The following is a 13,212-nucleotide window of genomic DNA, read 5'->3' as shown; positions in this document are numbered from 1 at the left end:
TAACTTAATTTTAATAAAATCCTTTTACTCCTCACCTACAACCTTTTTTTAATTTTTCTTTTTTCTCTTCTTTTTCTTCTTCTCCCTCCTCTCCTCCTCTTAGCCACCTATTGTGATGTAAAGTGAGGAAAAAAATAGATAATGAGATAGGATGAACTGAAGATCGAATAAGAGGAGGTGATAAATAATTTTTAATATTTATTATAATGATTTAATATTTTTAGGGTTATGTATTGTAATAGTCTAGAAGACATCATCTTATAGCTCAGTTGCATTAATCTATATTAGTCTTTACAAATTATACAATAAGATATATAAGGCGATGGGGAGAGCTACTGATAATAGTACACATAAACCAAGGCTATGAGAAAAAAAAAGTATGATAAAAATAAAATTAAAGATTATGAATAGTATAATATTATTTTATTAAGTTTTAAGATATTATGAATAGTAAAAAAGGGGTTCTAAATAATAAGCTCTCAAAATTAATTGTCTAGCTAATCTATTAGGTCACGTCGTGATGATTGATCCGAGTTTGATTTTGGACTATTAAAGTCTTTTAGTGGAAGAGATTATAATACCTCTATTTAGTTTTACATTGAAACTATACTAAGATTAGTATACTATTATTAACTTCAATTTAAGTATTTTTGGTAAATAGTTGAGATATAATAAGGTTAAGTATTTTAGCAAGTGGTTCTGTCACAATAAAGTTAACGATTCAGTTATTCCATTAGGTTGGGCCGTGACAATTGATTAAAAGCTATGAAAAATTCAATTTATCATATATGATGATAAGTAAATACAAGTGAGAAGTATGAACAAGAGAGAGATATGTAAACTAATTTATAAAGGTTAAGTATTACACAGTAACGTTATTGCTTCAAGCGATACCCTAATCGAATTATTGAATTGATGCCAACCATGTTGTTTTCATACTCAAACGATGCAATCATCCTTTGATTGGTACCACAACCTAATGGGTTGCTAAACCTAATAAGGGCCCAATACAGTCGAAGGGCTTAGCCCATTGCAACCATAAACTTTCACACCCGAGTTAGCTCAATTTTAGCTCATTTGACATCACAATTTAATGTTGTTAAAGATTAAACACATAAATTAACGTGAATGATTCTAATTAGAATATCTTAATGTGTGCATGTCTCACACCCCCTATATGGATGGTTTAAATTAGTGCTCTCTAATATCGTTATGCATCTCTTACCTCTTACACTCTTATATGTATAGTTTAAGTTGGCACCCTTGATATTTTATTGTCTTCCGTGTGTGACATCTCATACATGATGCTTTCATGCATATTTTCTACATTGAATGCTATAGTTTACTATATTTGATTTCAATATTATAGCTGATAGACTAGATAAGCATAGTAGCTGTCTGCTCTATGCATTATTCTATTATTATTCTATTTTATTTTCGATTCTATAACCTATGCATTAGCCTCGAGGGGATCAAGTTGGGATGATTTATCGGTGCTTCCTTTTATCGTCCCATCGATTTACATATTTACATATTACAGTCAATAGGAAATATATTGTGTATAGTCAATATTTATTTATATATATTTAAAACAGTGCAATAAATCTAGCAATGGTCCTATTTATATTCATAAAATAATATTCATATCAATGTCATGGCGTGTATGAGCAGTAGTAGTAGTTTGGATACAAATGAGATGGGGGTGAGACCCTTTAGCGGTCCACTAATTTTATATTCGTTATGGCCGCAAGGATTAACAACCAATTAATTGGTCACAGGCTCCGTGGGGCCCTCCGTGGGCCCATCTTATCATTTAAGGCCCACAAACTAATACCGGGTCAATTACGCATCATGAATAATAATAATAATAATAATAATAATGACGATGATAACAGAAAAAAGGAATTGGCAGGTAAACGTTTTGACGTTGGAGGAAATGGTTCAGTTCCCGTTCGCCTTCGAAGCCGCGTGGGGTGCGACACCCAAACAAATATGTCGCCCTCCTCATCGCCCCTCTTGATCCCTTCTCGCGGTTTCCTCGCCCCTTCTCTGTGGGCGTCGCCATAGGCGATCGGAGGTTGCGGTCGGGGTTTGGTCTCTTATTACTGTGCTCAGGCATCTCGCGTCGTGCCATGTTCGATTCTTGCTCCCGCGATGCCGTGGTGGAACCGGAAGATCGCCGTCCCCCCCTCCTCGTCCTCCTCCTCGCCCTCTCCCTCTCCCTCCCCCTCCTCGGTTGCCTCCTCCCCAGGCGGCCGTAGCCGGTACAGCAACCTCCGCTTGCCCTGGAGCCGCCGCGGCGACGCCCAACGCCGCGCCAGCCGCCACCACGAGTTCCGTCGCCTCTCCGACATCGAGGACGATGGGTTGTCCTTCGATTCTGGAGCCGCCGCTTCCGGTGGCGGCGACCGCTTATCCGTGAGTTCGACGCCGGTGTCGCGGTCCCCGAGCAATTCCAACTGCAACCCGGGCCGGACTTCATCATCCCCAGCGTTGTTGCCGCATCCGCTCCCCTTGCCCGAGTTCGTGGCAGCGGCAACGGCGACGGCACCTGCGTCCCCTCGACGCGAGTCCACGTCGGCCCCAGCGCTGGGGTTTGGGTTTCCATCACCGAATTGTGCCCGCTGCCCTCTGCCTTCACCAAGAGAGGCTTCAAGCAGATCGGAAGGTTATGAAGGGTGTCAGGCAGCTGCAGAATCTTCCTCCATCGTGGAGCCACTCAACAAAAGGGCCTCTTCGGCTGGTGTCGTAGGAAGGTCAGAATTTTTCTAGTTTCCTTTCGAAAGACATATTAATACTAGTCACGCCAATCTTTTACTAATCAAGATAGGAATTGCATATTTGGTTTTTATATTAATTTATTTGATTTAATTTCATAAAGAAGTTGTTTGCAACCCCTGCATAGAATGTAATTGTTTCTTTTGTGTTTTTTTTTAATGTTTCAATGGATAGGAACTGCCTTACATGATAGCTAGAGCTGTGGTTTACTTCTGTTGTATGACTTTTTCTTTTTTTGCTGTGACAATGCTTGTGGACCTTATTGTTCTCTATCATTCCTGTTCAACAACTGAGAAGCATATGAGTTCTATGTTTCATTATCCTCTCTATTTAACAACTTTACTAGTTTAACCATCTAGTTTCATCTTGATAAAATTAAAGCTCCGAGTGCTTGGGTTACAATATTGTTACTAATATTTTTAGCATAACATTTCAAGCTATAAATAGTATGCTCTAGCTTTCCTTGGCATACTTTGGATTTGCATCTTTGGCATCTTTTGTCTTGTCTGTCCTTCTGTTTTCCTGACCATGTTTTTGTTATATGTTAGTTCCTGTGGCAGAAGTTCATGTGCCCGTGTACATGGATATTGTTATTGTTTAGATGAAGGAACCTATCTTACATTATCAAGAAATTTTCCTGATTAGTTGGTTCAATATTATCAACATTATTTCAAATGTTTACTAGCTAGTCATGTTTTTTTAACGTATGCATTTTTCCTTTATTTACTGATTTTGTGCTGTTTGTTTTTTATATTCTAATGGAACTTCATACAAACTTGATGATTTTTTTTCTGTTATATTTGCTACTATGTCACATTAGCCTTTTTGTTTGTTGTTTTTATGTTTCTTTTGTTATCCTATTCAGTAGCTTGTGGTGGGAACTATGTGGTTTGCCAAGTAAATTGCTCACCATGGGCCCAGTCTGTCACTGAAATCCAGCTTACATGCTTGAACTTGATTGTAAAACAAGGTCCCTGTGCTTCCTGGATAATCTGCCAAAGAAAACACTAAACATGTTGAAACCACACCAAGATTGTACCCATAATCATTTTACATGGGAGTGAAGATTCCCACATGGTGCATATTTCTTTCATTTTGATAAGGACATTCTTTTATTTTGGTTGATGCTATGGAGTGAGTTTTTCCACATGGTGACTTTGCCAGAAACAGGTTATTCCACATGCGTCTCTTTTACAGTAGGCACCTTATGATTTATTTTATTAACCAGAAGATATTTTGTGTAAGCAATATTTTTAATGATTGCCTTCTTTTTATTGGTACCTTAAAATATTTATGGTTGCTTATTGATGCAGTAGGCTGCCTCACCAGACTTCACATAGACGACCAGAGCACAGTGGAATATCATTAAATGGATTTACTTTTAGACGTCGCAGAAAGATTTATCAGGATCCAAATTCTGCTGGAACTGTTACCAACGGGCTTAATATGCCTGCAAAAAGTGCTCCAACAAGCCAGTTCTCGAGTCCTGTATGTAGTCCTTTATGTAGCCCTCGGAGATTGAGTAATGCCGACTTTTCCACTTTTGGGATGGCAACTCCAGGGATTGAGACCTGGTCAGCTCCGGAGCTCCCCCCTGTAGATGTGGTGTCACTTTTCTCTTCACAGACTACATCTGAGCAAGTTATTGGCAGTCCTGATTGTTCACCACTTTGTAGTCCAACAAGTAGAAGTCCCGTCTTAATATCCAGAAATCCCAGTGCACCTTCTTCTCCATTGCATACAAAAGCATTGTCAGATAACTCTGTTCTGTGGCATGAAAATGGTAGTAACATTAACGTCCACCCACTTCCTCTGCCTCCTGGAGCTGCATCTTCTGCGCAATCAGGATTCTCTCATCAGAGTGCTGCAAAAGCTGAGGCATTGCCTATGAGAAGTCAGTGGAAGAAAGGAAAACTCATTGGAAGTGGCACATTTGGGAATGTTTATGAAGCCACCAACAGGTCCTTATATATCATGTTTCATTTATAATATTTTAAGCCTTTGTCTGCTTCTTTGACATAAATATATTTTTCGACAGGCACACTGGAGCCTTATGTGCAATGAAAGAAGTTAATATTATTCCGGATGATGTCAAATCAGCTGAATGCATAAGGCAGTTGGAACAGGTTAGTTCTTCATACCTGCCTGCCACATTCTCTAGTAATGACCATTAACTATTCCTTTATGCAGAAAGCCTTTCCTTGTTGATTTTAATTGATTATCTTTCAAATCATATCTGAGATGATTAGTGTTAAAAACCTTTGAGTTATCTTGACTAATACATATTAAGTTACTGAATAACAATTTTTTGTACTCATGTTTTTCACATCTTAATAGTGCATTATCATCATCATCATCATTATTATATATTACTTTTATTATAACTTCTCCAAATGTTTTTTTGTAGTGATTTCATTTGCCTGAATTCTGACGTTCATTATCTGCTAACTGACTATCTGTTTTTCCCGTGTTGCAGGAAATAAAGTTTCTTAGTCAATTTAAGCATCCAAATATTGTGCAATATTATGGGAGTGAAACAGTGAGCTTTTTGTGGTTATATTGGGTACTTCTGTACTCCCTTCCTTTTGCAACTTTCTGGATGAATTTTTGTCTTGTGCGCAGATTGATGATCAGCTTTACATATATCTTGAGTATGTTCATCCCGGTTCAATCAATAAATATGTTCGCCAGCATTGTGGAGCTATGACAGAATCAGTTGTCCGCAATTTTACCCGCCATATTCTTAAAGGGTTGGCCTACTTGCATAGTAAAAATATAATGCACAGGTTTGTATTTATAAGTCGAGGTCACACTTCAAATCTAAATATTAAGGGAACTATGATATTTGGTAAAATGACTCTAAAGTCTTGCTTTTCGCATCTCTGACCCTTCATTGGCTTTTAAATTTTTATGTGCTTCTCTTTCCTTGCTTTTTAGATCTCATATCTAACTGGTGCAATATGATCTACAATTGGAGAGGCCTGTTGCTGAATGGCTTTGGCTTAGGGTAGGAAGCCGAAGTTTCATTGAGAGAAGTCTGAAGTAGATTTGGCATCATGGAGAACCTAAGGGTAGTGCACTTGAGGAATTCTGGTTTCATATTGAAGTTTTAAGTAGAATGGACATACTAGGTAGAAGTTGGAGCACATGGTCTTTTACTCCAATCATGTTATTTACCAGGATATATTTTTTTAAAAGGCTTTATCATCTTGTGCCACAATCAAGTTCACTTGCAAGTGCATTATTCGTTAATCTGTACAGGTACTTTCAAGCTGTTGATTCTCATGGTTAGTAATATTGGGGTCTTAACTAGATTTCAAGATTGAATAGGAGTGCCAGATTGATGAAATTAAGCTCATTAAAATAGTTATAGTTGACTTATTTTCTTCATTGAGTACCCAAAAAGAATTGACTGATGTGATATCTTTCTTCTAATCTTCTCATTTGGAGTTTTTATAGTATTATAGATGCCATTAACTGAAGTTGTCATTACCTTCCTTACCAATTATTGGTCTTTCTGTAAGAGATGATTCTGCCTAAGGATTGTTTTTTGCATCCTAAGTTCCTAACTACAGGTTTATGCAGGGATATCAAAGGAGCAAATTTGCTTGTTAATGTTCATGGCATTGTCAAGCTGGCTGATTTTGGGATGGCAAAACATGTAAGTGTAGCTTTGTGATTTTAACAGGTTTGATTTATTTTCAATTGCTATACCTATGCCAATTAGAGTATAAAAAATCATCCAACATATGTCATCTTTTTTTTAGTTTCTCATTGTATGCTGTTCAGTAAAGATTACTATAGCAATATAAAACATGCATTCTTGCTTTTTGCCTTTTTCTTGCATGGAGAACAATTTGTCACAATGCATTACTTCTTGCAACTTTTTATCTTAAGTAGGAAAGGAAGATATTGTGATCATCTCATGGATGATCGATTGCAATTATGCATCTAGGACTATATTGATTGATAACAAGCAAGAGTTAATTACCCATCTAGGACTTAATAAGCAAGAGTCCTTTACAGGTTTAAGCAATTAATGGTTCGTGTTTTAAATTTGAAGTTTTAATAAGAATTGCAAGGCTGAAATAATTATTTCAAAATTTGATCTCGATTACCAGGAAGAATTTAATTTCATATGGTTGGGCATGATTTATTCTGGTTAATTAATTTTAGATGAGCATTACATCTAGTCAAATAGTAGGCCCATGTCTTTGGATAGAATATAGTGTCCTTACCTATTATACTTGGTAGTATGTTCTGGGTAAGCTACAAATGCTGGATTTAATTTTGTTCTCTAATGATATTTTTGGTGTAAAATCTCCTGTACTTTTATGGCTGTGCATACACAAATTTATGTATATACAAGTACATGCATGCATGTGTACATACCTGAAATAATTATCTCATATTTGATCTCAATTACCAGGAAGAATTTAATTTCATATATGGTTGGGCATGATTTATGCTGGTTAATTAATTTTAGATGAGCATTACATCTAGTCAAATAGTAGACCCATGTCTTTGTATAGAATATTGTGTTCTTACCTATTTTACTTGGCAGTATGTTCTGGGTAAGCTACAAATGCAGGATTTAATTTTGTTCTCTAATGATACTTTTGGTGTAAAATCTCCTGTACTTTTATGGCTGTGCATACACAAATGTTATGTATATATAAGTACATGCATGCATGTGTACATACCCATGCAAGGTACAACATATGCAAGATGGGAAAATATACCCATGCAAGGTACAATATATGCAAGATGGTCATTTTCCCTAGTATTTTATCATGCATGCATAAGTACACACACATATATGTTATCCATATGTTAGTATATATATGCATTCATATATACTCATCCATGCACACATACATAAGCAAGGTCTGTCATACCGAATCGTACCGCCCGGTACGGGCAGTATGTACCGGTCCAATAGGCCAGCGGTATGCGGACCGCCTGGTACCGATCCGCACTGTAGCCCAGTACCGAGCGGTATACCGTACTGTACCAGTACTGAGCCCAAATCGAAATATCGGTACGGTACGGTATTGCGAACCTTGTACATAAGTATCCCTATATACAAGGTCTTCAATTTCGAATAATATTGTCCGTACCGAGCAGTACGTACCGGTCCGCCAGCCGATCAGTACACGGACCGTCCGGGACGATATTTTTTTTTCACTTTTTCACTTATATATATATATATATATATATATATATATATATATATATATATATATATATATATATATATCACTCGGTATACAGTACCGTACCGTACCGAGCGAATCTCAAAACTCCGATACGGTACGATATTTCAATTCTTGCCTATATGCAAGTGCTACTCAATCTTCTTAATATATTTGCACCACTTTTGTTTATGTAAGTGTGACTAGCAGCTCATTTGGTTTTTATACATTGATCAGCTAAGTGGGACCATGGGGGCTCTTTCATTAAAGGGATCACCATATTGGATGGCTCCAGAGGTACTTTCTTGTGTGTGATTATCACCTGTCCATAGTGATATTGTACTAGTTTGAACTTGTTTGTTGCCTTTTCTTTTGTTGTTTGTGTGATGGGTTTGACCAGATCTAAGGGATAAATATTTGAAAAGATCCTTGAAGTTTGCCTTATAATTCACTTTGTGTATATTGATACAGAGCTTTTATCTCATCTGCCCTGGGCTATATTTCTTTCTTGTTAAATAGTCTCAAGATTATGTGGCAAGAGTAATAATGATTTAAAATAGTTGGGCACTCAAGCTTCTGAGGTGTATAATTCGAGCAAAACCAGGCAACATAAAGGAACTAGTATGCCAAACACCTTTCTCTGAGAACAAATTTTACATTGAGACAGTTTGAGATACTTCAAAAAAGACAAGTAACAGTGTGTAACGAGCACATCTGGTTAATCAAATTGCCTCAAATAAGGAGAGTAAGAATTACTGTGGAGTTGTTATGAACTTATGATCAGTATAATAAAGACATTTTCCTGATAGAATGACAAAGAAGATTTAAAAATGTCATCAGAAAGCTCCAGGAAAGTCAGTAGTGATATGTGCTGGCCATTAGAAATGATGGTGATGAAGCCCATTGCGCTGAAAGTTAGTTGGACCGATCAGTTTTCACAAGGTTAGTTTGTATTGAATTGTTATATTGGACATTATTATGGGATTATAGTATCATTTTGTTATAAATTCACCATAATACAAACCAAAGAATTGAGCAATTGAAAGTTATTGAATTTTAAAAGAATCCACACAGAAGTTTGCTATTTGTGTTGCTATGTATATACTAACAAGAAAGGACTGAAAAGCTTTGCCATCTTTACTAAATGGATGCATTTATCCTATGTATTCACTGGCTTCTAGCCTTCTAGACCTCTTTAGTGTTTGATAAGTTTATCATGACAATCTCCTTTCACTTGCAATTATATGACTTTGAAATGTCTCTATGTTCTTACTGAAGTTACGAACTGGTCATATGCTAAAATCACTTGTTTCTTCATAAGTTCTTTTTGGTAGTGACCGTCCTATTTTTCAAATGAATACTTCTGTAATTAATTGATTAAAATAGGATAGTTTAGTGCACCAGTGGAATTGATTAATTACTTGAATACTAAGTTCATGTGTTTGTACAGTTCATATTACATTACCAAGGAAACCTTGAGTCTATTGACCATTTATGTTTTTGGGGAACCATATTGTTACCAAGCAATCCTGCTATTACTCTGTTGTTCTCTTTTGGTCCTTCTCTTTTCCTGGATTTAAATTGTTCAGTTTGCTTTTCTGTTCGTTTCTATGCCCATTGTGCACAAGGGATTTGACACTCTTGTTCTGGAACATTTTTTCTGTGAATGCACACTCTCGTGACCAGGTAAACTGTTACGATTAAAAGGATGTACTAGTTCTTTCTTCTGAAGAATGCAATTCCAAGTTATTGTAAATCTTCTTTTAATAAAATGACTCATAAATAAAGCTTGGGTAGAGACAAAACCAAGCCTTTGAACGAGACACTTTTCAACTGGAATCTTGGTCCGTGCATTTAAGTTTGAAGTAGTTGTCCTATTGTTTCATTCTTAAAGCGTATCAACTTTATAACTGTTGGACCTATTATTTTTTCTGTCTAGGTGGTGCAAGCTACAATGAACAAGGATGTTGGTTATGACTTTGCTGTTGACATTTGGAGCTTGGGTTGTACCATTATCGAGATGTTTACAGGAAAACAGCCTTGGAATGGTTTAGAAGGGGTAAGTGCTCTTTATCATTCAAGTTGTATGGCTATTGTAAATAGTTAAAATTCCTATGATGTCATCTGCAAGGTGGACATTTTGATGTTGATCGACTTTTAGGTTAAGCATTATTACGTGCAAATGCATTGGCCTTATAATATTCTAAATATGATGCCACCACCTGCATATATGTTTCTGTATTTTGAAGGTCTTGTTTGTTATTGGAGGCCAAATTGCCTATGCCACTTCTCTTTCAACACCTAATTGTTTTGAAATTCATTGGATTTTTTTTTTTTTTGTGATTCAATACCTTTTATTTTGGTTATTTGAGGCTCCAGTGCCTAGTTCTCAAGACTGTTATCTTAAGTAATTAAATCTCCTAGTACCATAAGCTTGACTGTGATTACTATGGAATATGGGTAGTTGTGAGGCAAATTGGGTTTCAGGCAGTGTGATATTTGATGGGAAACTATTGCAAGATTAATAGATAAAAATATGTTTTATATGTGTGATGATAATCCTAAAAGATGTCCTGCAATTTATTGCTTAAATAATCATCATCATGAGTTACTTGGGAAAGTCTACCTTCTAGAAAAGCAAATTTCTGTTTTGGTTGCAGTAGGAGGTCTTGCTGACAAGGAAGTAGGGTGACCACTATTTGGGAGAGTTAAAATCTTTCAAGATACACCTGTATTTTGATGTGAGAATTTGTAGCTTTGCATCAACTAATTGAGATATAGATTGCCTTATTTACTAATATAATGAGCTTTTCTTGTAATGATGTGTATTTAAAATCAATGATTGTCTTTTATTTACTTGTCTGATTATTGATGTAGTTTTCTTTGGTTCATGGGGATATAAATTCTACTTTCTGTTATGATTGTCATAGGCTGCAGCTATGTTCAAAGTCTTGCATAAAGACCCACCAATGCCTGAATCATTGTCCAATGACGGGAAAGACTTCCTGCGATGCTGCTTTCATAGAAATCCCACAGACAGGCCAGCTGCCAACATGTTGCTCGAACACCCTTTCATTAAAAACTCCCACCACTACAATGCTCATGGTTCTCTCCAAGCATTTGCAGGGATTAAAATTTTTGTAAGTCTTGGGTTCTTCCTGAAGTTCTACAAGTAATCATAGTTTCATAATTTTGAATAAGTACCTTTTGATCATAACAGGATAATAGTATCAGCCCAAGAGGGAAAAGTAAATCAAAAAGTGAGCCATGCGTGAAGGAGAGACACACAGTTACTGGGTAAGCTTGTTTATACGTTTGGTTATGGAGACTTAACTTGTTATGTTTCAATTCTAGAAGAGTTACAGATACACTTGTTCTATTCAGGAAAAACAGAAACTCTCGTCCTGGGACTTCCAAGACAGCAGCCTCTCGTGTCTCACCTTGCTCGACTCCTGCGATTGTTCCTAGTTCATCACCACCTCATTCAAGTTATATCATGATGAGTTTAGCTGGCTCTTCTACAAATATTCTGAACGGTATGCAAGAAGCCCTATGCATTACCCCAACCCTTTGAGAATATAATTATAAATCTAAATCTCTTTTGATTTAACCTCTTGGCATGGTCAGGTCGAACTTCTTTGAGGAGTCCCAGGAATTGAATCACTAACTGCACAAAGAAAATGAGATCCATTCAAGCATTCTGTGTTGTTGTAATAAGATTTACGCCGTTGTTCATCACACTCATATCCCTCCCAGTTTTTTCATCTGAGGCTAAGGTGGTACTTATCATTAACCATGATGGTGGAGGAGGGGTCCTCGGAATTAGCTTGTTTCATCGACTAATCATTGGTAGTCCGGACTGAACTAGCTGTATGTTGTATTGAAGAACTTCACAAGCGCTGAAGTTAAGCCCCATGTTAAATATTTATCATGTAGAATAGCGTCAAGCAAAATTCAGATTGGGACTAAGCTTATAGTGATTATTTAACACTTGTACATTACTGTTCAGCAATTAATATCAATAGACTGCAGGGTGACAGCCAGCAAAAGTAGAACATTATTTTTTTTTTTCCCTTGTGTATGTGTTTGTGTGAGAATTGGCTTGATAATTTATGAGTTTATCTATGCTCTAGTTAGCTGATTGTGTTTACTCCAAAGTTAGTCACTTAGAGGGAAGAAAGAAATGACTCGGCTTGGTCCGACCCCGAAGAGAATGCATGTCAATTTCGTTTGATATGTCGAGACGCCAAACAAGACGCAAATTTGGAATCGCAAGTGCTGAGCTGGAGGACTCCTCCAGATCTGTTGAGATCCCTTGGGCGACCGAGCTCCTCCCCAAGAAGGTTTATGATAATTTTTTACATCTTGGCAAATTTTGCATGGGTCCTTGAAGGGTATATGAGTTCAATATTGAGCACAACTTCATTTCTCGCATTTGTTTTATTATTTAACGGATTACTATCTTTTAACTTGATAAATTTAGGATTGAAATTGTACTAGTTTGTCATAGGAGGCATATCGAATTTAACACATTGCAGCTGGATTGACTTCACCTGTCATTTGTTTGGAACAAATTGTGTGAGCTTAAATATCACCCTTAATGTTTGTAATACACAGAAACATAATTTTTTGGTGTTTATTGTTAGGAACCTTTTGCATCGATACATACAATCAATGTTGAAGTTTTGGATTAGCATATAAAGCACAGTTTTTGTCTTTCATATATATACTCAAATTATACATGATAAAAGTAAAACGTTAGAGAGCTTTTATATTGGTAGATATTGAGAAGAATAGATTGAAAGCGATTGTTGAGTATCTGAAATAGATTTCTAGTCTGGACTTAAGATCAAATTATAGATAAATCAGAGAAATGGTTTGCATCATCATAATCTTATCATAAGAACAACAATTTCTGTTTAAAAACTTCAGTCATTTAGTGTAACAAAAATAGGATAAATACCATTAAGAAAACCAGTCAAACATAGCATCTCAATTGCATTTAGTTGAGCAGTACAATAACCAGTGGCTTGACACATCCTTCACCTCCTGCTTTCATCAACTACTTACTACTACTACTACTTCTACTACTACTACAAGACAGTTCATCATTCACCAAAGAGTTTGTAAACAAATGTTTGTTTGACCAAGCCAGTCTGAGACATCTTATCCTCTTCCCTCTTTCTTGATAGTAGCTCCCAAGTCTTTGTTTATGTGACGTTTCTATTGCAAGCCTTCC

At 36.5% G+C, this 13,212-nt stretch overlaps 1 protein-coding gene across 2 annotated transcripts; it reads left to right on the top strand.

Annotated features, from left to right (window-relative positions):
* Nucleotides 1–1,923: 1,923 nt before the first annotated feature.
* LOC135581047 (mitogen-activated protein kinase kinase kinase 5-like) lies at nucleotides 1,924–12,033 on the top strand. 2 transcript variants are annotated; one of them, XM_018819824.2, is made up of 12 exons: nucleotides 1,924–2,756; nucleotides 4,095–4,739; nucleotides 4,817–4,904; nucleotides 5,255–5,317; nucleotides 5,401–5,564; nucleotides 6,364–6,439; nucleotides 8,211–8,270; nucleotides 9,913–10,032; nucleotides 10,904–11,113; nucleotides 11,194–11,270; nucleotides 11,358–11,509; nucleotides 11,601–12,033. In XM_018819824.2, exons 1-12 carry the CDS (start codon nucleotides 2,155–2,157, stop codon nucleotides 11,630–11,632), a joined length of 2,289 nt encoding a protein of 762 aa, XP_018675369.2. In that variant the 5' UTR covers nucleotides 1,924–2,154; the 3' UTR covers nucleotides 11,633–12,033. The 2 variants fall into 2 exon arrangements, with proteins under 2 accessions (XP_018675369.2, XP_064940999.1); XM_065084927.1 differs by having other exon boundaries at nucleotides 4,092–4,739.
* Nucleotides 12,034–13,212: the final 1,179 nt, after the last annotated feature.

Source organism: Musa acuminata, chromosome BXJ1-10, assembly GCF_036884655.1.
Source record: "Musa acuminata AAA Group cultivar baxijiao chromosome BXJ1-10, Cavendish_Baxijiao_AAA, whole genome shotgun sequence".
Taxonomy (NCBI): Eukaryota; Viridiplantae; Streptophyta; class Magnoliopsida; order Zingiberales; family Musaceae; genus Musa; species Musa acuminata.
The sequence above is the reverse complement of the archived record's forward strand: the minus strand, read 5'-3'. Positions and strand labels throughout refer to the sequence as shown.